The sequence below is a fragment of the Arvicanthis niloticus genome, chromosome 1 (assembly GCF_011762505.2).
Source record: "Arvicanthis niloticus isolate mArvNil1 chromosome 1, mArvNil1.pat.X, whole genome shotgun sequence".
Classification (NCBI taxonomy): Eukaryota; Metazoa; Chordata; class Mammalia; order Rodentia; family Muridae; genus Arvicanthis; species Arvicanthis niloticus.
The window spans coordinates 80,608,896-80,629,138 of NC_047658.1; the positions used below are offsets into that span (position 1 = coordinate 80,608,896).

General features: G+C 43.8%; 1 protein-coding gene across 3 annotated transcripts in view; it reads left to right on the top strand.

Annotated features, from left to right (window-relative positions):
* Tead1 (TEA domain transcription factor 1) overlaps positions 1–18,394 on the top strand; it is a 223,269-nt gene extending 204,875 nt beyond the window's left edge. For all 3 annotated transcript variants that reach the window (XM_076941024.1, XM_076941035.1, XM_076941030.1), the window contains 3 exons: positions 3,834–3,974; positions 6,031–6,183; positions 10,372–18,394. In XM_076941024.1, the coding sequence (XP_076797139.1) occupies positions 3,834–3,974; positions 6,031–6,183; positions 10,372–10,485 (408 nt within the window). In that variant the 3' untranslated portion in view covers positions 10,486–18,394. The remainder of the gene's footprint in view (positions 1–3,833; positions 3,975–6,030; positions 6,184–10,371) is intronic.
* Positions 18,395–20,243: the final 1,849 nt, after the last annotated feature.

The following is a 20,243-nucleotide window of genomic DNA, read 5'->3' on the forward strand; positions in this document are numbered from 1 at the left end:
TTTTCTTGCCTTCAAAATTCTGTGAGTTGAGTGTTTTTAGTCTTTGGCTGTAGGGAAGTCAATCAAGTCCTGAGTTTCTGTGAAACACAGACTCATTGCAGCCGTGTCCTTTGTTGCTTCCATTTTTTCTTGTGTTGCCTTGCTCTAGGGGAGTCAGCCTGACTGTTTCTTTCTAATGCCATCAGACCCTTCTAGAACATTCTAAAAAAAGCATCTGTGATATTAGTTGGTGACTGCAGAATTATTTCTCACGTGCAAAGATAGTTTTTTGTAAAGCAGTTCTGATGTCACCTGCAAATCTGTGATTTGCCACTCGCTGGGGAAACCTTTTAAAATCTAAACTCCGAAATTACAAATCCAATTTGAGGTTCTCTCCGTATGTTGCTGAAGTAACGTGGTAAACAGTGAACCACTTCTTGATATTTGTTTGGTTTTGTTTGAGACAGCATACATCTCAGACTGGCCTCAAATGCACCATGTAACAGAATGACCTTGAACTTTTGGTTCTTCTGTCTCCACCTCATGTTTCTGAGGTGCTGGGGATTGAATCAGCATCCTGTCCTGTGCATGCTAGTTGAGAACTCTACCAACGGAACTTAAGTCCCAACACCTTCAAGTTCTCTTTCCTTCTTTTTCAAATTTTTATTTATTTATTGACTGATTGATTGTGTCTGGGTCTTTTGCCTGTGTCCACTCTTGTGGAATTTATCTATGTGCCACATGAGTAATTGGTACTCAAGGAGACAAGAAGAGGGCATCAGATCCTTTGGAACTGGAACTGCAGACAGTTGTGAGCCACCACATGAGTGCTGAGAATCAAGCCAGGACCTCTGGAAAAGCAGATGGTGCTTTTAACCTTTAACTGCTGAGCCATCCCTCCAGATCCTTTTTGGTTTTTCCAGACAGGTTTTCTCTGGATAACCCTGGCTGTCCTGAAATTCTTTCTGTAGACCACTTTGGCCTCAAACACCCAGAGATCCACCTGCCTCTGCCTCCCAGAGTGCTGGGATTAAAGGCGTGCACCACCAGCACCCAGCTCCTCCAGACCTTTCGTGACTTCTTTTCTTTCCCCTGGGGGATACTAGATCTCATTATGTATCTCTGGCTGGCCTTGAATTGACTGTAGACCAAGCTGACCTCAGCCTTGCTGCAGTCTTCCTCTGTAGTGCTGGGATTGCATGGCTGTGCCACCACACTTGACCAATAACTTTGTTTTCGAGGATCAGTGTATGGTACATGATCCACTTCTGATGAAAGCTTATCAGCATTATCTGCATAGTCCTAAGACGCAGCAGTGATGCAGGTCAGTGTACAAACGAGCATGATCTGTGTAGGCTTAAGCCAAGAGGGCTGTGTATCTGTGGGGAATTGACAACGGCAGAAAACCATTTGTTTTAAAAAAAAAAAAGTCTTCTTCTTATTATCATGTGCACAGTATTCTAAGTAATCCTACTGATACCCTCCCCCAGATTGCTTGCCTGATTCCTAATACAGGAAATGATAAATTGGAGGCTTATTTGATATACATAGCACATATATGCTTTAAATTAGCACACATAACCCTTGTTATTAGACTTTAGCAAAATGCACAAGTGCATTACATTCTTTCCTGGAGTTACGTTTGTAACAGCTTGGGACTGTCTGAGCCTGCTGCGCTGCAGCTCTAGCTTGGACAAGCTGTACCCCAGGTACAGCCTCATCCATTGGTCTCCTTCAACAACCCTGTAAACGAGTGTCAGCTGCTTAGTGATGGTGAGGATGAAGGGGCAGACTCAGCCACGGTCTTCTCCCTCTTTATTTAGAGTTTGACATTTTAAATAGAGCTGAAATAGAGCACCCAGTTGGCACTGGGAGTAAAGAAATAGAACACCCAACTCACTCTTGTTATGGGATCTAGATTTGTGGCCAACAGGGGGCAGCAGCTTTCCCTTCAGCTCACAGGGATGGAAGTGTGAACACTGAACACTGTCATCAGCTTTGCTGGTGTCAAACCATTACTATTGTTTTCAGAATATGATGTACACTGACAAGTTATCACAGGTATTTTAAGTAGTTACTGTCCCATCAGCCCTCCATCCTCCCAGTCTTCATCTCCTGTTTCCTCCAATCCTTATTCCAAAAACACCTGCTTGTTTCATCACTGTGTCTTCCACAATTACCCAAACAAGCTAGGTTTTTTGATTTAGGATATTAAGTCGCATCATTATTTTATAGTCCCTTGAGCATATCCCCTTTATTGTTGCTATCTTTTTCTTACCCATCCATGACTTGATCTCACTATGTAGCCTTGGTTAGCTTGAAACTTACTATGTGGTGCAGGCTGGCCTTGAATTTATGGTGATCCTCCTGCTTCTATCTCCTTGGTATGGGATTATAGGCATGTTCATCTTACAGTTATTGCTCTTAAAGGTAGGGTTTTCTGAAGCTGAAGCTGAAGCTGAAACTAGAGAAAATATTTGAAAACCTCCTTTCCTGCCCAAGCTTGTATTTATTGTTGAGTTGTTATAGAGCAACAACTGGTTGCAACCTGTTCCTCTGGTGCTGTTCTTATACAGTGTCCTGGGATCTCTGGATAGACAGAACCAGATTTATCACTTGAATTTCTGGCGATTGGAAGGTCCAGGGTCCAGATACCAGTATCTGGCGAGGTCTCCTGTTGTGGAGGGCATGGTCCTTTTCTGTGATTATCCATTCATGTACAAGGACAGAATCCTAATCCCATCCTGAAAGCTTCCCATCCTAACACTTGCTGTGGGAATTGTATGTCCACAGTAAGACCATAGCAGTAGCATACACCCATGGCCATGACCTTCCATAGTGCCTCCGTGCTCTGCAGACATTGCACTCTGAAGCCCCGCTTTAATCTTGATTCCTGGCACCAGAATTTTCTAGGGTCTCCCATTTGCTCCAAGATGCAACCTACCCTTTTTATTTACTTAGCCCTCCCCAGCCTGAGCCACGTCTGTGTACCTCCTCATCTCCTGCTCATACATGAGCACATGAACTAAGAGGAAGCCCTCCAGGCCTCTCTTCACTCTGCAACTAAGATCTGTCATCTCTTGGTGTGACACTCTTTGACTGCATAGCCTTTCTGCTGTGCTTGTCTCCCACATTAGCTTGTAGCCAGATGCCATCATGTCCAGCATGAGCCTTACATCGTAGGCCATTCATAAGCATGTGTTACATGAGTAGCTGTGATTCAGCATCTCTGTAGGGTGGACGTTAGTAGGAAGCCTTTCTGCTCTAGATGTGTTAATCATCTTTGTATAGCAGTGATGCGTCAGCTGCAGGGACCTGTGTTTTGGTTTGTTTGTTTGTTTGTTTTTGTTTTTTTAGTCTCTCACAAGATTGGCAGAGTGTACAGTCATTTCATGCCCCACTTTCTATACATTTTTAGAAACTTTAGGATTTTCATTACAAGGGTACAGTCCTACTCCAATACTGAATGCAAGGAAGCCAGGCTGAATGCATCCTGGTAGCATGTCCTCTCAAGGGAAGACTTCCCAGATGTTTACCAACCACTGCAGGGCTCATTTGGTAGGGTGTTTCCCTGGTATGGATGAAGCCCTGGCTGGGTTCAACCCCTGGCACCCGGGAACTGGATATGGTAGCACATTCCTGTAAGCACTTGGGAGGTGGAGACTGGAGTCCAAGGTCATCCTTGGCCACATAGCAAGTTCAGCCTTGCCTGGGAAAGTAGTGGCTTCCCATCAAGTTGGTATATGTAGAGAGGCAGATGTCTTCTCTCCACTGCTTAGCTGCTTACCAAAGTGGTTCTTTGACACTGTGATCCTAGGATGAAAGAATAACCTGCCCCTACTTTCTTCCTACAGGCGGACTTAAACTGCAATATCCAAGACGACGCTGGGGCCTTTTATGGTGTGAGCAGTCAGTATGAGAGTTCTGAAAACATGACAGTTACCTGTTCCACCAAAGTGTGCTCCTTTGGGAAGCAAGTAGTAGAAAAAGTAGAGGTAAGTTGGCCTGACAGGAAGTCCTCTGGGTGGCCTGTCGCCTTCCAGTTGGCAAGGACCTTTTTAGGTCCTTTCTCTTCCATTTGCAGTTTTTCCATGTTACATCATAAAGGTAAAAATGCATTAGGAAATACTTACATTTAGCTTGCAAACTTTTACAAACTTTACAAACTTTTACAAACTTGGTTACAAACTGTATTAGGAAATAGCTACATTCAACTTGCAACTTTTACAAACCTGTTTGTCTTATCAGGGTTAGTTGCTTTTGTAAATAACGTTTGCAGGCTGCAAGTTGCCATCCCGTCACCTGTCTAATTTTCCAGTGTCTTCTGCCTAACTGCCACCATCTGAAGATTGAGGTTTTATTTGCCACAGTTCTGGACTCTCCATCCAGTACCTATCTTGCCTGTGGCAAGACTCCGGCTTTCCAGCCAAGCCTTGAGGATGCCTGTCAGTAGAGGAAGGGTTTAAGAGCGTAGGCGGAGCTCTGGGGGTGTGGGCTCCCTTGGAGCCTCTGGAGGAGCACTGCTCGGGCGTGCAGGACTGACTGATGTTAAAATGGCAGGAAAGGATACAGGTGGGTTGAGTTGATGGTGAATTTAATAGGGGTCATGAGCTTTCCTGAAATGACTTAGTGGGGCTCCAGTAAGAGGTTTTAAATGGAATTTAGTAACTGCATATTAAAGCTTTAAAGAGGAGGGAGAGCCAGTGGGCACATTCTTTATGCCTGCCAGCAGCAGTGACCAGACAATACCTTTTCAAGGGACAAATAAGGGATAATTAGAGATATAAGAGTAGACTTGGGAGACAGGAAATGTCAGTTGGGAATCCTGAGCACTAAGGATAATTAAAATTGGAGTGTGGGGTGTGGCTGCTCTGACAAACTAGCAGGAGCACAAAATTAGGATTAAAAGGAGTGTTGGAGGGGATGATGATAGCCGGCAGGATGGCTTATCGGGTAGGGTGCTTACTGCTAAGCCTAAGATTCTGAGTTCAATTCCTGGCACTCACATGGTGGAAAGGAGAGAAGGAACCAACTCCTGTAGGTTTTCCTTTGACCTCCACATGCATGCAGTGACACACGTGCTAAGCTAGGAGCCAACCTTCCTATTTCCAAACAATGTGCACTTTATTTAATGAAAAGAAAGGCAGATGGTTTGAAAACTATAATTATATTTAAAATGATGTATTATTAATATAAATTTATTTGCATTTCTATCTCATGTTTTGATAGGATTTTATTGTTTTTATCATATCTGTTTGTTCCTTGTTAATTCTGAATATTTAATGATTTGTGTTAGATTCATATTTCTAGATTCTAGTTTCTAGAATAGATAGGCTTTGGGTTTGGGCATCTGATTTAAAGATCTATACCAAAGGCATTTCTGTAGAGCTGAGCATGGTGGTGCATGCCTTTAATCCCAGTAGGTCAAGGCCAGCCTAGTCTACATAGCTAGTTCTAAGCCAGCCAGTACTACATAGAGAGGTCTGTCTCAAAAGAAGATCTGTCTTCAGGGTATCCAATGTAGCAGATTCTCCAGTTTAACCCCAGTGGTTTCTCCCTTAAGGTTTTGAGTTCTCTGTGTATTCAGGCCTAGTGGTCACTCCTGTGGCTTCCATTCGCCATGCTCAACACCTCTTTCTGGTTCAGTACTAGCAATGTACATTTTTCTGGACCAGAATTGTATCCTCTAAATTTGTGCCTCTTACTTAGGGTTATTGGAACTAACTATCTCTCTCTCTCTTTCTTTCTCTCTTTCTCTCTCTCTCTGTCCTTCTCTCCATCCCCCCACCCCCCACCCCCCACCCACACATACACTTTTACTGGAAGAATTTATCAAATGCTTTAAAGACCATCCTTTACAACATTTTTTAAATTTGCAGAAAAATAATAGAGTCTGTACCTGGCTGTAACTTTAGAGGTAGGGTTTGTTTTTGATTAGGTAATTGGCAGAAATGACAGAGCTTATCAATAGATGATTCATGTTGAAAAGTTCAGAAGCAGCCATTCTCTGTTTGGAAATACAGAGATGCTCAAACCTCTTTTTCCTCACAGACGGAGTATGCGAGGTTCGAGAATGGCCGATTCGTGTACCGAATAAACCGCTCGCCAATGTGTGAATATATGATCAATTTCATCCACAAACTCAAACACCTACCAGAGAAATATATGATGAACAGTGTTTTGGAAAACTTCACCATATTATTGGTAATATTTGTCTCTCTCCTGGTTGGCATTGATAGAGCCTGTGCTGAGGCTTGTTGGGGATGGTGAGGAAGGTGGGTGGGAAGGAAGCCAGGTTTTCAGCAAGAATACTTGGGTACCTGGTGCTCAACAAGTTCTAATATCATGATTCTTTATCGGTTGCCAGACTCAGAGGCTTTTGTCCTCAAAACATGTTCATAAAATATTCAATAATGAGTTTTATAAGGATTTTTAGAAAAGAAAATAGCTCTTGATTAAACTGGAAGGTCAGGATGCCAAAGTAAACCTCAGTGAGTGCAGTTCTCCTGAGGGGCCGGCAAGGACACCCCTGTGTCCCACAGCCTCTGAAGGGGCCGGCAAGGACACCCCTGTGTCCCACAGCCTCTGAAGGGGCTGGCAAGGACACCCCTGTGTCCTACAGCCTCTGAAGGCTGCCACATTTCTCTGTTATTAGAATGGTGAGCCTGAGTGTGTATCCAGGGAATCCCTTATCTGTTGTGTTGGTTTCAGTCAGATATATACTGTTTCTGTTTGGTTTGAAAGGTTTCTTTCCACCTATCTCTTCCCATTTAAGGAAGGAAGGAAGGAAGGAAGGAAGGAAGGAAGGAAGGAAGGAAGGAAGGAAGGAAGGAAGACTGATTTAAGCCTTATGTGGTAGTACATGTCTGTAATCTCCATACTTAGGAGGCTAAGGCAGGGGGATCAGGAGATTGGGAGCAGGCTAGAATGCATAGTGAAACTCTGTCTTCAGACAAGCCAATGAACTGGCTCAGGTAAAGGTGCTTGCTATGCAAACCTAGTAACCTAAGTAGCCACGGCATAGCCAGAATTTGGAGTCCTTGCCATCAGGGACTGGCATCTCAGAGCTCAGACCTAGGATCAACATGCATGATGGATTGCATACAAGCTTGACTTTGTCTAGAGAGAGACTCTCAGTGGAGCCTCAACTGTGTCTGTGTGCTCCTGAAGCTTAGAGCCTGGAAGTCTGGGAAAATGCCCATCTTTAATAGTCACCAGTATCCTTTTGGTGGAAGATGAGCAGTTTGCAGAGTGAGCAGTGGCAGGAAGCGGGTATCTGTCTCAGAACTGTACCCTGCTGCAGTCCCAGTGTGTGGGAACTAGAAAGGACGGTTCAGTCAGGAAGGACCTCTGCCCCACAAAAGGCCAGGCCTCATGGCACTGCCTCTAGTACGTGGCCCTGGGGAGGTGGGGACGGGTAGCTCATTCACTGGAGGCCGTTGGCCAGCCGGGCCTAATCAGTGCGCTCTGTATTTAGATAGAGATTTAGATATCTGTATTTAGATAGCTCCAGTGAGCAAGGAGGACATGCAAGATCAAACTCTGGCCTAAATATATGCACAAACAAAAGCAAGTGCAGGTCCCAACACTCCGGAGCAGCAGGGAATGTGGTATTCTTTCCATGTCAGTGGCTTGAATTCTTAGGTGAATTCTCTCTTAGCAGGGATTGCAACTATAGTTCTGTCTGTGACTGCTGGTTGAGGATTGTGATAGCACCAGTCTGGACTCTGCCTCATAGAGCCTGGCTGAATTGAATGTGGCCCTGAGATGTCAGAGCCTGGCCCCTAATTGTCAGAGAGCCCAGGTACCTGTCAGCAGTATGCCTCTGGGACATACAACTTCCACCATCCTGGACCTCGCTGAGTTTGGTTAAAATGTGTCATTAAAGCCAGTCGTAATGGTGTGTGTGTGTATCTCATAATTCCTGCATTTGGCAAATGGAGGTAGGAGGATCAGGGGTTCAAGGCCAAGTTAGGCTATAGGAAACCCTTCTCAATAGCAAAGTGTCATTAAGCAGTTAAATATTTTGATATAAATAATTAATAATTTCCAAGAAACACTTGTTAGAAATAATATCATTGCCTTAGAGAATTGTGGACTTCAGGATTCCAAAGATGAAAGCATCCAATTGTTGCACAGGAGAAATTGTACTTTCTAGCTCTTGTTAGCAGCTGCTGGCCATCACTTTGCTAAGTAAAAGTGGGTTATTGGGCCAATTTAAGATCTCGATGACTGGTAGGCTGGGCTCTGGTTGCATCCTGTTGCATTGAGATTGAACTGAACACACAGTGGCAGTGAGAGCCCCAAGCAGAGCTGGGAAGGACAAAGGTGAATCATGAGCCACGTGTGCCTACTGTCTTCTTGGGCCTAGTGGTATAGGCCTGTAATCTCATCTACTTAGGAAGCCAAGGCAGGAGGATTGCACATGTCAAAGTCTGCCTAGGCTACAGAGTGTTCAAGGCCAGCCTTGGCATCTTAGTTGAGACCCTGTCTTAAAAATAGTGACAAGATGGGGCTGGAGACCTGACTTGCCAGTTAAGAGCACCTGCTACAGTTTCCTACACGATGTCTTATAACTGTCTGTAACTCCAGTTCTTCTGTAACAACCTTCTTCTGGCCTCTGAGGGCACCAGGTATATACTACACATATACACATGTAGGCAGCTATTCACACATATAAAGTAAAATTAAATATTTTAAAGCAAAATGAAAAGACGCCTAGGGAATCACAGAATTCCACAGAGAAAATCAGAAGTAAGCCTTTATTCAGGGTGGTAGAGAATTTGGCCTGCCATACATGAGGCCCTGGGTTTTTAACTCTTCTGTACAGACAGACAGAAAGAACAGATTTACAAGAAAATGGCTGTGTCTGAGAAATCACAAGCCTTATGCTAGGTACAAAGACCCTTTGTAAATGTTACTGTAAAAGTCTTACCATGGACTGCAGTATCATTTTTGTGCTTAAGGAGTCCCTATGACTCAAGGTCGTGGTGATCACAGATTGAGTCGTGGAATCAGAAAGCTTGAACTGAAGCTTTAAAGTCCCCATAGCTGTCTCCATTAATAAATGGATCACTTAAATCTGTAGTCTTCACCTCCAAGATGGCCAGTAAGAATCTTTACGTTCCCTCAGTCACACCACGGGTCCAGCGTTGGCTGCTGAGAAGTGATTTTTGTGATCATAGTGTGCCATGGTAACTTAGGGCCTTCGAGTCAAAGAAGAAAGTGAGCAGGTTATGATACACAGTCACTTAAATTGTTGAGTATTTCTGAATGAGACACCATTGACGCCTAGAGATAGGTGGGGTGGGCTCAGGAATTTTAAAGAAGGTGTGTATGTTGAAGAATAAGCAGACATTTTTCATATTTACCAAGCAGGTAAGACTTTCCTGAGTGCATACATGAGTGCTAAGAATACTTCGATGGACTAGCTGAGTGGGTCAGCCACCCCAAGGTCAGATGAGGGAGACAGGCATTCATTCAGTAATGAATGGAAAAGAACGTTATCACCAGTGTCTTGCAGAGAGATGGGCATAGTGCTGAGGTGACATGACCTAGCTCAGCGGTGAGGAAGACCTGTAGGTGAGGTAGCAGCTTTGACCTGATTAGTCTCCAGCAGATGGCACCGCAGCCTCCTCTTTGCCATTGGGAACAGTCTTACTCAGTCAGAGTTGTGAGGTCCCGTGCCAAGCATCTTATACTGTAGTAGATACATAGTGGGCACACAGCATTGGTGGCCATCAGGTTTGTTCACTCAGCAGATGCTCAGTCATGGCGTTCCATGTCTGAACTGGTTAACCAGAAGACATGGTCTCAGGTCATCACAGTTCACTGGAGGAGCTGGATATTGAAAAACACCAGTCTATGTGAATCACAGAACTTCATAGAGAAAATCAGAAGTGAGCCTTTATTCTTTTCAGTCAGGGACCCTGAGCTTGGAGGCAAGGGAAACTTACATGGTGAAGCAGACCATTGCAGAGAGGAAATTGGGCCCTTGACAAGCCAGATAAGGCACTCAAGCCCAAAACGATTTTGAACATGAAAGTCACAGAGAATCATTGAAGCGTTGTGAAGCACATTTGATCAGATTGTCCTTCAAAATGTTCCTTCTGAGGTAGCATGGGGGCCTCCGGCCAGCGGGAGGAGGAGAGCCGGAGCTCAAATCTGAAAGAGGCTAAGATCATAGATGTGAGGGAGAGAAACCCACGGGGACAATGGATGGGTAACTCCTAACATTGTGAGAGGTATAGCCTGGGTCAGCAGAGAGCAGCAGTATCAGGTGGGCTTTGTGGGGTTCCAGTGAGACTTATGATCTTCTGAATATAGCACAGATCGACCATGCTGTCTTTTATGTGGTGTAATGGTACATGTGCTTTTTTTTTTTTTAAACAGGTGGTAACAAACAGGGATACACAAGAAACTCTCCTCTGCATGGCCTGTGTATTTGAAGTATCGAATAGTGAACATGGAGCACAACATCATATCTACAGGCTTGTAAAGGACTGAACCTGGTTATTTATATAGAGAGATATCTGTATATACACACACATATGTGCACACACACACTCTCCATTATCGAACGACTGACTGTAAACCTCACCACACAGGGTGCTACCCTGGCCCCCTGGGTCCCACCCTGACCTTTCTAAATCCTGTTCGAGTGAACTTATTTTTTTCCATGTGTTCATGCTATCATTGTAGCTGTGAAGTTGTGATGCAGTTTTTTGTGTATTCCTCAGATCTGCAACCCACAATCCCTTGGGGAAGGTGAATCTTACCAGCCTAAGCCAAGCCTCTCTGCAGACCTGTTTCCTGTTGTGGTAGAAAATACTGAGTCAGAGGATTGGCCACGGGGCATTGACTCCCTTTATACAAATGTATTTAGTTCTTTTTGTGTTTTTCCGACATAAGATTCTTGTTTTAAGATACAAGTAAAATTAATCTTTAAATATGAATGTAAATTAGTACAGGAAAACTAAGATTCTTTAGACTTATCTTTGTAACTAATTAGGGCGGAAGTTATGGAAGAATGTAATTCACTAAATTATTTTTTAAATGAAATCTTCTTTCTTTTTAAAACCAAATGTTAAACTATAGCCTTAAGACATACTTGGTTGAAATATCCTAATGAGACAAATTTGTACCTTTCTCCCCAAGGTTAAAACTAATACCCTAATTCATTAAACTCTTGAAACAGGTGTTAAAAGGAGGAAAACATCACCCCTTATCCTTAACATATATAGTGTATTTAAAAATGTAAAATTGTATTGTACTAATGTGATAATTCATTATTTAATGAGAAAGAAAAGACAGCTCATTTTGCAATAAGTAGATAATACTGAAACAAGTCTACGCTTACAATGTTATTATAGTCTTGTGTGTGCAGTTACATTTTATATGGTCAACCAAATTTTTTACGGAGACGAGTTCACATTTGAATCACTGAAATTTAATAGCAAATTGGTATGCATGAATACTGCACTGTGAGTTGCAAAGGATGCAGAATCCTGTGGCTGGAAGAAAATTGTCATCAACCGAGCAAGCAGAAGGCTCATCAGGTTTGGTGTCTCTGCTGCCCAGAATGTTACTGTCACAAGCCTCCTCGCCAGCCTGTGGATAGGTTGTTGCTGGTAGCCCAGTGTGCACAGGAATCATCTGTGACCATGCACATGTGGATACTCAGCTCTTTGAGCTCCTGGTTTTCTCAGTTTGCTAGTTGTTCATCGCCTCTCTGCATTATAGACATGGATATATTTTCTCTAAAGGCATCTGTCCATAAGCCTCAGTGGCAACCCCCTCTTTCTCTTTCTCTCTCTCTATTTCTCTCTCTCTCATCTTTTCAAGCAGATTCCCTCATTCTCTTACCAAGAGAATATTCCAAAGCATTGCCCAGCAGAGTTGGTTTGATGTGGCCAGCCTCGGGTTACTTCCCTAAGTATTTTTTTTCACTGGGGAAGCAAGAAATGTTACTCCTCTACTTCCCAAGGAAGGTAAGAGGAAAGTAAGAGTTTCTATATACACACTCACATGTGTGAGCACACACAAGTGTGCACACACAACATAACTGTTAGGAATATGTAAACACGATAGAAATGGTACAAACTTTTTACGTTAAAAAAACAAAAAGCATGGCTTGCTTTTTGCACTAAGGCTATAAAGTAAAATTCTACATCTGCTCTATCCAGGAGACACACATGCCCTTGTCCCGGCATCTGCTCTGACTGCTTATATCTATTCAGCATATTTTAGTCATCAGTGGATAGGCGAGGCTGGCATGTAGTTAAAAGAACCACCCTGGATTGACCCTCTCCTCCCAGCAGCATCCCTCATCCTTGGAAAGACCAGAGAAGAATGTGCAAGAGTTTTCCATTTGCAATGTGCCTCCCTTATGTAAGCCAATGGGGCACTGTCTCTTCTCAGGAGAACTGTCTAGGTTCCCTGTTTCTAAGCCAGCTCTCAAAGGAATGGCTACCCTGAGTTTCTCCCCTTTATCTGTCTGCAGACCAGGTGTTTAAAGATGTCTCCTAGATGTGACATTAATTAATCTTTTGGACAACCCTCTTAGAGAGGTTTCTTTAGCTTTGATTTCCTATATCCGTATTCAAGAGGAGCCCCCTGTGTCTTGAGACCAGGAAGATATGAATGAATGAATGAATGAATGAATACAAATGATCTCCTGTGGCTATAGGTCATCCCAGAATGTGATGGCGGAGAGGTCTGCTGCTCAGGAGTGGAGCTGCTCCTTTGTACCACTAAGGCTCTGGGAATTTATTTCCCAAGTACCAGCTAGAGGATAGTGGTTGGCAGTGGGGAGGGTGAGACTGACATTCAGGGTGGCCTGTCTGCTGCCTCACTGTCCGGTCCTCTTCTTCTGATGCCTTTCTGGGCAGTAGGAGGTGCCAGGTGTGGATGAGCTGATTTCTCTTTTGCTTTGAAAACACCTATAAAATTCTTTAATGTATATTCCCCCCTCCACACTTCTCCCCACCTTCTTACTTCACACTCCACCCATGTCTCCATCCCTCCCAACTTCTCCCAACTTTAAAAAGAAAATAACCTTAGTCTTAGTTACAGTTATGTTGCTATGATGTTAATAATGCCCAAAAGCAAGTTGGGAGATAAAGTGGACTTACATCTCCACATCCTCATCCATCAGTGAAGGAAGTCAGGGCAGGAGCCTGAGATCACAAGTTAATACAGAGACCATGAAGGAGTGCTGCTTACTGGATTGCTCCTCATGGCTTGCTCAGCCTCCTTTCTTAATCCAGGACCATCAATCAGCCTAGGGATAGCACTGTGCACAGTGGCCTCTCCCCGCTCCATCACTGATTTTAAAAATGCCCTACAGGCTTGCCTACAGCCAATTCTTAGGGGAGATATTTTCTCAATTGAGGTTCCCTTTTCTCAGATGAATATAGCTTGTGTTAAGTTGACATAAAACCAGCCAGCACACTCACCATGGCCAATTTGTGCTGCCTATATACTCACGGGTGTGGGGATATCCATGGGAACATAGGAAGCCAACCAGGAACCACACTCTTAAACTAAGCTCTCTTCCCGAGAATCATCAACTGTCAGTAGCTCCTTGGCCTTGGAGTGTAGACCAGCTTGTTCTCACAGTTGCTGTGAGTTTATGAACACAGTGGCCCTCTCGTGTCCAGAAGACAACATTTTGCTCCATACCCCCCACTTTACCTCCTGTTCTTACGATCTGCTCTGTCTTCAGCGCTGGTAGCTCTAAGTTTTGTAAATCTTCTGGAGTTTCCCTGTCTTAATCAGTGACCCAGCTATTCCAAAGTTGCTTTATTTCCCAAGTGAAAGCCTGGGTTTGGGGCTGGAGGTTGTGTTCTAACCTCTTATCCCAGTCTCTAATCCTTGGCTCCTTCTGCCCTCTTCTCAGCTTCCTAAAGCTTATGGACACCATTGCTGAGCCCTGCCCGCACTCTTCCCTCCCCAGTGCTGTCTCACAGTGACTGGGACAGATCTGTCATGGACATAATGTAGACATCTTACTTAGCCACTGCATAGTTTAGAGGCCGTCTTTCCAATGAAAGACATAAAGTCAACCCAAAACTTGTTCAGAACATGTCCTGGGACCCCCCAGAGTCCAGCTACCTGGAGGCCAGGGACATTTTGGACCAGTTAATTGGCCATGCCCTGTGCATGGTTGGAGGGTTTAGAATTCCACTTTCATAGTTTTCACGGATGATTGCCCTGGGTTGTGCAAGCTTCAACCTTAGCTGAAAATGGCTACCCTTTCTTTTATTGGTCACATTAGCATATTGATAACCAGTTTTTCAGGAAATCTCTTCTATGACCTGACCCCACCCACCCCCAACTTTTTAAGATCAGAAAGAAGCAAGTGACAGTGAGGCTCCTGCACAGCCAGCATCTCTTTCCTGCTGCTCTTTCTCTCCTGTCTGGGAAAGCACCCTCCCTGTGGCCATCTGTTTAAAGAGCATTTCTGATCTAGCTTATAGCCTTCCCTTTCCCAGGGCTTAAAAAGAGAAAACCCCCTCCCCCACTTGGTTCTTTCTCACAAGCTCCTGGTCTCTTCTTCATCCTTTTCTGGGTAGGGTATATCTCTTCTACACTGCTTCTGCTGTCTGCCTCATGCTCTGTGCTATCTGTTGTATGGATTCCATCTTTAGGGATGGAGCAGGTCTGGATCCCTTCCAGAAGGTGCCTCGTCCTCAAACTAAAGAGAGCACAGTCCATTCCCCTTCATCTTGAAGGGTTGAGAGGTGCCTGATTCAGTCTCCTAGCTATTTACTCACAGGCAAGGGTGAGGGCTTCTATTTCATCTTCAGCCTTTCCTGGGTGGAAGCCATCTTTCCTTGGTGCTCTGGGAGTCCCGAGAACGCATGGACAGGGTCAGTTCAGCTCCCCTATAGCTGTCTGGGGACTGCAAGTAGATGGTGAGGCTGATGCGCCTTTTGTTTTCTCAGAAGACAGTTCTCCAGCCACAGGCTTTGAGTCAAATTTCTATTTACCACATATCCCAGCAGCAAAGTCCTGCCCACACACCAGCCAAAAGAGAACCCTTGGTGTTAAAATTCTTCAGAGGACTTTTAGATTCAGATCTTCTTTAGGCTTCAATACCATGGTGGCATTAACCATCATTTTTATACAACCATATATTATTGAAGTCACATGATGGTCAGTTTTACAAACCAGGTACCTGTAATTTGTATAATTTTGTATATGCTCTGGTATACCATGCCTGTCCTAAGGAAGGGTAGAATACCTGTGTGTTGCTGTCCTCACCTGTGACATTAGGAGGATGCTTGAGTTGCTGGCTTCTTCTGTGTTGATGTTTCTGTGGCTAAGCCCTGCACGTGTCATTCCTGAAAAGCCTTAAATCTTGGAGAAGTCACGTTGCAGGGTATCAGTGTGCCAGGCTGCCTGGGAACCGTGAGCCCTTCTGTAAGCTGGAAGCGGTTCTCTTACTACTGTTACTTCTCATAGTTTTCAGTTCACAGCTGCCAAAGCCTCCCAGTAAAGCAGTGCCTTAGTGAAACCTTGGAGCCGCCAGCCTTTTTTCTCAGCCTGTTCTGGGTGTCCACTTGCTGATTGGCCCCATATCAGAAGCAGGACAAGCCAAAATCGTTCTCATTTGTGTTTCAAAAGCCCGTTTTTAAATCCAGCTCTACAGGAAGCTGGTGGCTTGGTTTCAAACAACCTGAATCAGAAACCAAGTCAGTTCTTTGACCATGCTCTCACATACGTATCCATACCAAAACTAAAGGCTGCAGCTCCGCAGCTTGCTATGAAGAGCAGAATTGTACTTTTCATTGATGCCTTTTTCAGTCCATGACCAAATACTTAGCTATTTGTGAATCTTCTGCACTCCAGCTTGAAAGTGCCTTTGGCTCGAGATTCCAGCTTAGAAAGTGCCACCATAATAACGACAATTTGTAGAGAGACCAAAAATATTTCGAGATCACCATAATGCCTTTGGTTAACCGGGATGAGTAACCAACCAACCGCAGGCTTGTATTCATGAGAGTACCGAGTACCGTGTGGTCCCTGCCTGCTGTAAGTCTGCCTGCCAGTGGGGAACCCCACCACCACTGTCCTGTACAGCACAGTGTGGCAGTGGGGAGCCTGCAAACTGTTGTGTCTGTGTGTGCCGCCTCTCCCCGGCATGTCCACAATTCATCACCCAGCTCTACATCCCTGGGAAGGAACTTACGCACAAGCACCTGAATCCCGGCCAGTGGGCGGACACCATGGCTCTGCCTTCCCCCGTGTCCATGTCCAGACTGTAGAGACTCTCGTTCACTGGAACGACAGTGCGCACTTGCCTGCCTACACGTTTGGTTGTTGGAAGCCTCGCATTGAGATGACAGTGCAGAACAAAAATTAAAAATGGGTTCATTAGGTCATTGCAGTTGAAGTGTCTCTGGGCAGTTTTGCTGGCTCTGGATGTCTGAATGTGCTGAGAGACTTGCGAAGAGCACACCGTTTGCAATTCGGCATTTTCAAGGATGGTCTAGTCCTCAGCCAACTCTTTGAAGTCTGTGTCAGCTTAGAGTAAAACCTTTTTGCATCTGGAAACCCCATACCTACCTTAAGGAAAAAGAACAAAAGAGGCAAAAAGAAGCCAGAAAAAAAAATAGATGTTTTGTTTTGTTTTTTTCTTCCTTTGCTGATGTAAGTGTAAAAGTAATGACAGACAACTCTGAAAGTTAGCCTCAAAACTCTACCACATACCTTCTCTCCGTCCCTCCCTGGTGTCTAAGGAATAGCCTCTCCGGGCTCTGAAATTGCCCGAGTGATTTGTATCCACCGCAAGTTGTGAGTATATATAAAAGTCTAGTTTCTGATTTTTTTTGTTTTGCTTTGTTTTCTAAAAGAAAAACAACTATCAAATGAAAAGGATAATTTCTCAGCACAGGTTAGAGTTTGTAGTTTGCTGTCTTGTACTCCTCCCTGGCAGGGACGCACCACAACTTGAAGAACTTAGTCAAATGTGTGTTCTCTTGTGCCTCTTTCTAGTCATTGCTGTCTCATTTGCAGTAGTTTTCTCTCCTGAACTGTTGGCTTGTATCTTTTAAAGTGAAGGTTTGTGTTTTAAATTTACTGTGTTGCAAAGGGTAGGCCTCACTGAAGTCACACACCATTTACTAAGTTGAGATATCTGTATTTATTGTTCCTTCCTAAGCTGTAACTTGTTTTCTCTGTGAATCTGCATTGGGTCCCGTGCCACACACTGCATCATTTTAGATAAAAGCAGCCTTTATGTGTGTCTCCCACCCTATTCATTCACTACCGTGGGGTCAGGTCCCACTAGACCCCCAGCCTTGCTCAGCCTGGCCCTTTTCGGTTTTTACCATGGACGTTCTCTCTAAGAGAGGCGGGCAGAATCCACACATCCATCATGTTAGAAAGCCTGTCTATGAGTTTTGTGTTTTTATTTTTCACACTAATTGTTTTCCGTGATTAGTTTCAACGTGTAAAATAGATTATTAACTGCACTTCTTTAAAAAAGAAAAAAGGATGTACATCTCCTGTCACCTCCTTGAAAGATCAACTTCTCTAGGCCTTTTTCAGTGGGCTTATGACTTCAGACAAGGGAAAAAAGTGTAAAAACAAAAATAGTACGTGCCTGAAAATGACAAAAAAAAAAAAATCTTTTTGTAACATTTAAAAAAACCTGAAAAGCCTTTACTTCTTTGATACGCTCAAATTTTATGTAAATTGGGTTTTGCCACATGTGTTCCTTCAGATTCTAAAAGACTTCATGGCTTCTCTGTCGTGTAAAGTGTATAGGATGGGCTTGTGGCGTAAGCATTTCATCTGGTCAGTAGCTCTTTTGATACTGTACTGCCGATGGGCCTGGGCCGGAACCTGAGCCTCTGGGTGACTGGGTCCTCTCTGGGGAGACTGTAGAGAAGAGGGTGAGGTGGCTTGTTCACATTTTCTTAAACTGTTTGCAGAAACTTTCAAAAGGCATTTGGCTAAACCTCCCGGCAGTACAGTATTCTCGTATTTGTTAACGTTTGTGTTTAGGTACTGGTACCTTTTTGTTTAAAAAAAAAATGTTCTAAGTGTTGGCTTTAAAGTGAATTTATCTTTAGTATGATAGTTATATGAAAATTATAGGGTTTGTGTGCAGAGAATTTTTTTATAAAGTGCTTTGTAAAAAAACAAACAAACAAACAAATGTATTCTAGCTTTCGCGGTACATATGTGTGATAACTTTAATACCCATGACAGTTAAGTGCAATTATTTCATCACTCTAAAAATGCTATTTTTGTGTCAGTTCCTGCAGGTGTTTTCATGTCTTTGCAAAGTGACACATTTTGATGCCTTCTTGATAAAGTGGTAGACATTTTGTAGCTTTCTAGAAACTTTGTATCCATACAGTATCAATGAAAAATAAAGAAAATGAAAGTGTGGGTCACCTTTCTTATCTGCAATGGTCTGTGTCGTTGAGAATGAAATCTGCCCTCTTTTCTCTTACGTTTATTTTATTTTGTTGGGGTGGAAGCCTACACCAGCCAGTGACTTGCTCAGTCCTCTCCTTCCACTGCATGAGTGTTGGAAATAAAACTTGGGTCATCAGGCTTGCCAGCCAGTGCCTCTACTCATTGAGCCATCTTACCTACTCAAATGTGCCCTGTATGTGGTGGGGGTTAATATGTGGATGGAAGTGGGTTGGAGCTGTGGTTGTGTCCACTGTGCCTGATCACTAGAGCTTTAGGTATGCCCTACAGGGTTTCTTAAACAGCCACAGTCAGCTGTCCTGTCTGTCTTGGTACTCTGACAAAAATAGGCTCACCATGGAGCTCATTGGTAGAATGCTGGCCTAGCATACACATAGGCCTTGGAGTTCTGACCCCAGCACAGAATACATGAGGTGAAGTGCTCCATGCCCCTGATCCCAGTACGCAGGAGGTAGAGATGAGAGGATCAAGAGTTCAAAGCCACCCTCAGCTACATTAGTTTTGAGCACAACCTGGGCTACATAGGACTCTGTTTCCAAAATCAACAAGAAACCATCTCTCCTGTGAATCACAATAGTCTTAGAATAAAAGGCATGCACTCCCATGTTGTTAGCTTGCTGTGTGTGTGCATATGAGCTGCTTCTGACCAACGCCTAGTCATCAAGTATGCCCCGGTTGTCATGACAGCAAATAGGCCTCTCACTGCCTGCCTCCTCAGCAAATGTTTTCATTCACTCTAACCTCTAAGAGGCTAAGACTTAAAATGTGTGCTTTGCATTATTGATAAGGAACCAAATAAAAACAAAAACCTCAGAAAGACTGAAGATAAATACAGCTAGCAAGATGGGTCAGTGGGTAAAATCACCTGCCACCAAGCCTGACTACTTGAGTAATCCCTGGGACCCACGGGTTGGAAGGAGAGAATGAGTGGACTTCTATTAGTCTGTAAATAATGTAATCTTAGCCCAAATAATAAATCAAAGCCCAACAAGAAAACTAATACAGCTTCATTAATCTTCACTCACAGTATAAATGCTCACTAGAGCCAGTGAGGATTACTTCACAATGGTACAAGTTTGGATTGATGTGGAATGAAGGGCAAAATTGACATGTGCCCATTAACCTAGCTACAGAGTAAAGGGGATGAACTGATGGTCATAGTGGGTTGTAGGCATTCCATTTACAGAGCACACATGCACTGCACAATTGGATGAGCGTGTTCTAATGTACTAAGTACAAGATGGTGAAGTGCAATACATTACTTTCAAGTACATACAGAATTTTTATGAATATTGGCCATACCCAAAGCCAGCAGTCAGGAAACTGGCAAATGCAGTGTCTTAGACACAGCCATTACTGTTTGTTAGCCTACTGCTGTGACTTATTTCACACTGGTAGCAGAGTTAACTATGACAAAGACCCTGTAGGCCAGAATCTAAAAGAATTTCTGGACTTCTGCAATATGTGGGGGAATACTTAACCACCCCACTATAAGCCATTTAAAAAAGTCTTAATATTCAATAACTCTAAAAGGGTAGTTTCTCTTTGATGTGTAGTAGGTACCCTGGTAAGTGACTATAACTTAGGTCCCTCAAGCCACCCAGTTTTTCTTTCCATCAACAGGACAAGCTCAAGTCTGGACAAGTTGAGTAAGGGAGGTATTTTAAAGTGGGAGGTGGGGTGTGTCTGTGTGGGTGTTTATAAACTGGAGGACAACCCCAGGGTCATCCTCAGGAACATTTGCTTCCTTTGAAGTAGTCCTCCTGGGTCCTAAAGCTTGCCAATAAAGCTCTATGGCTGACCAGTGAGTC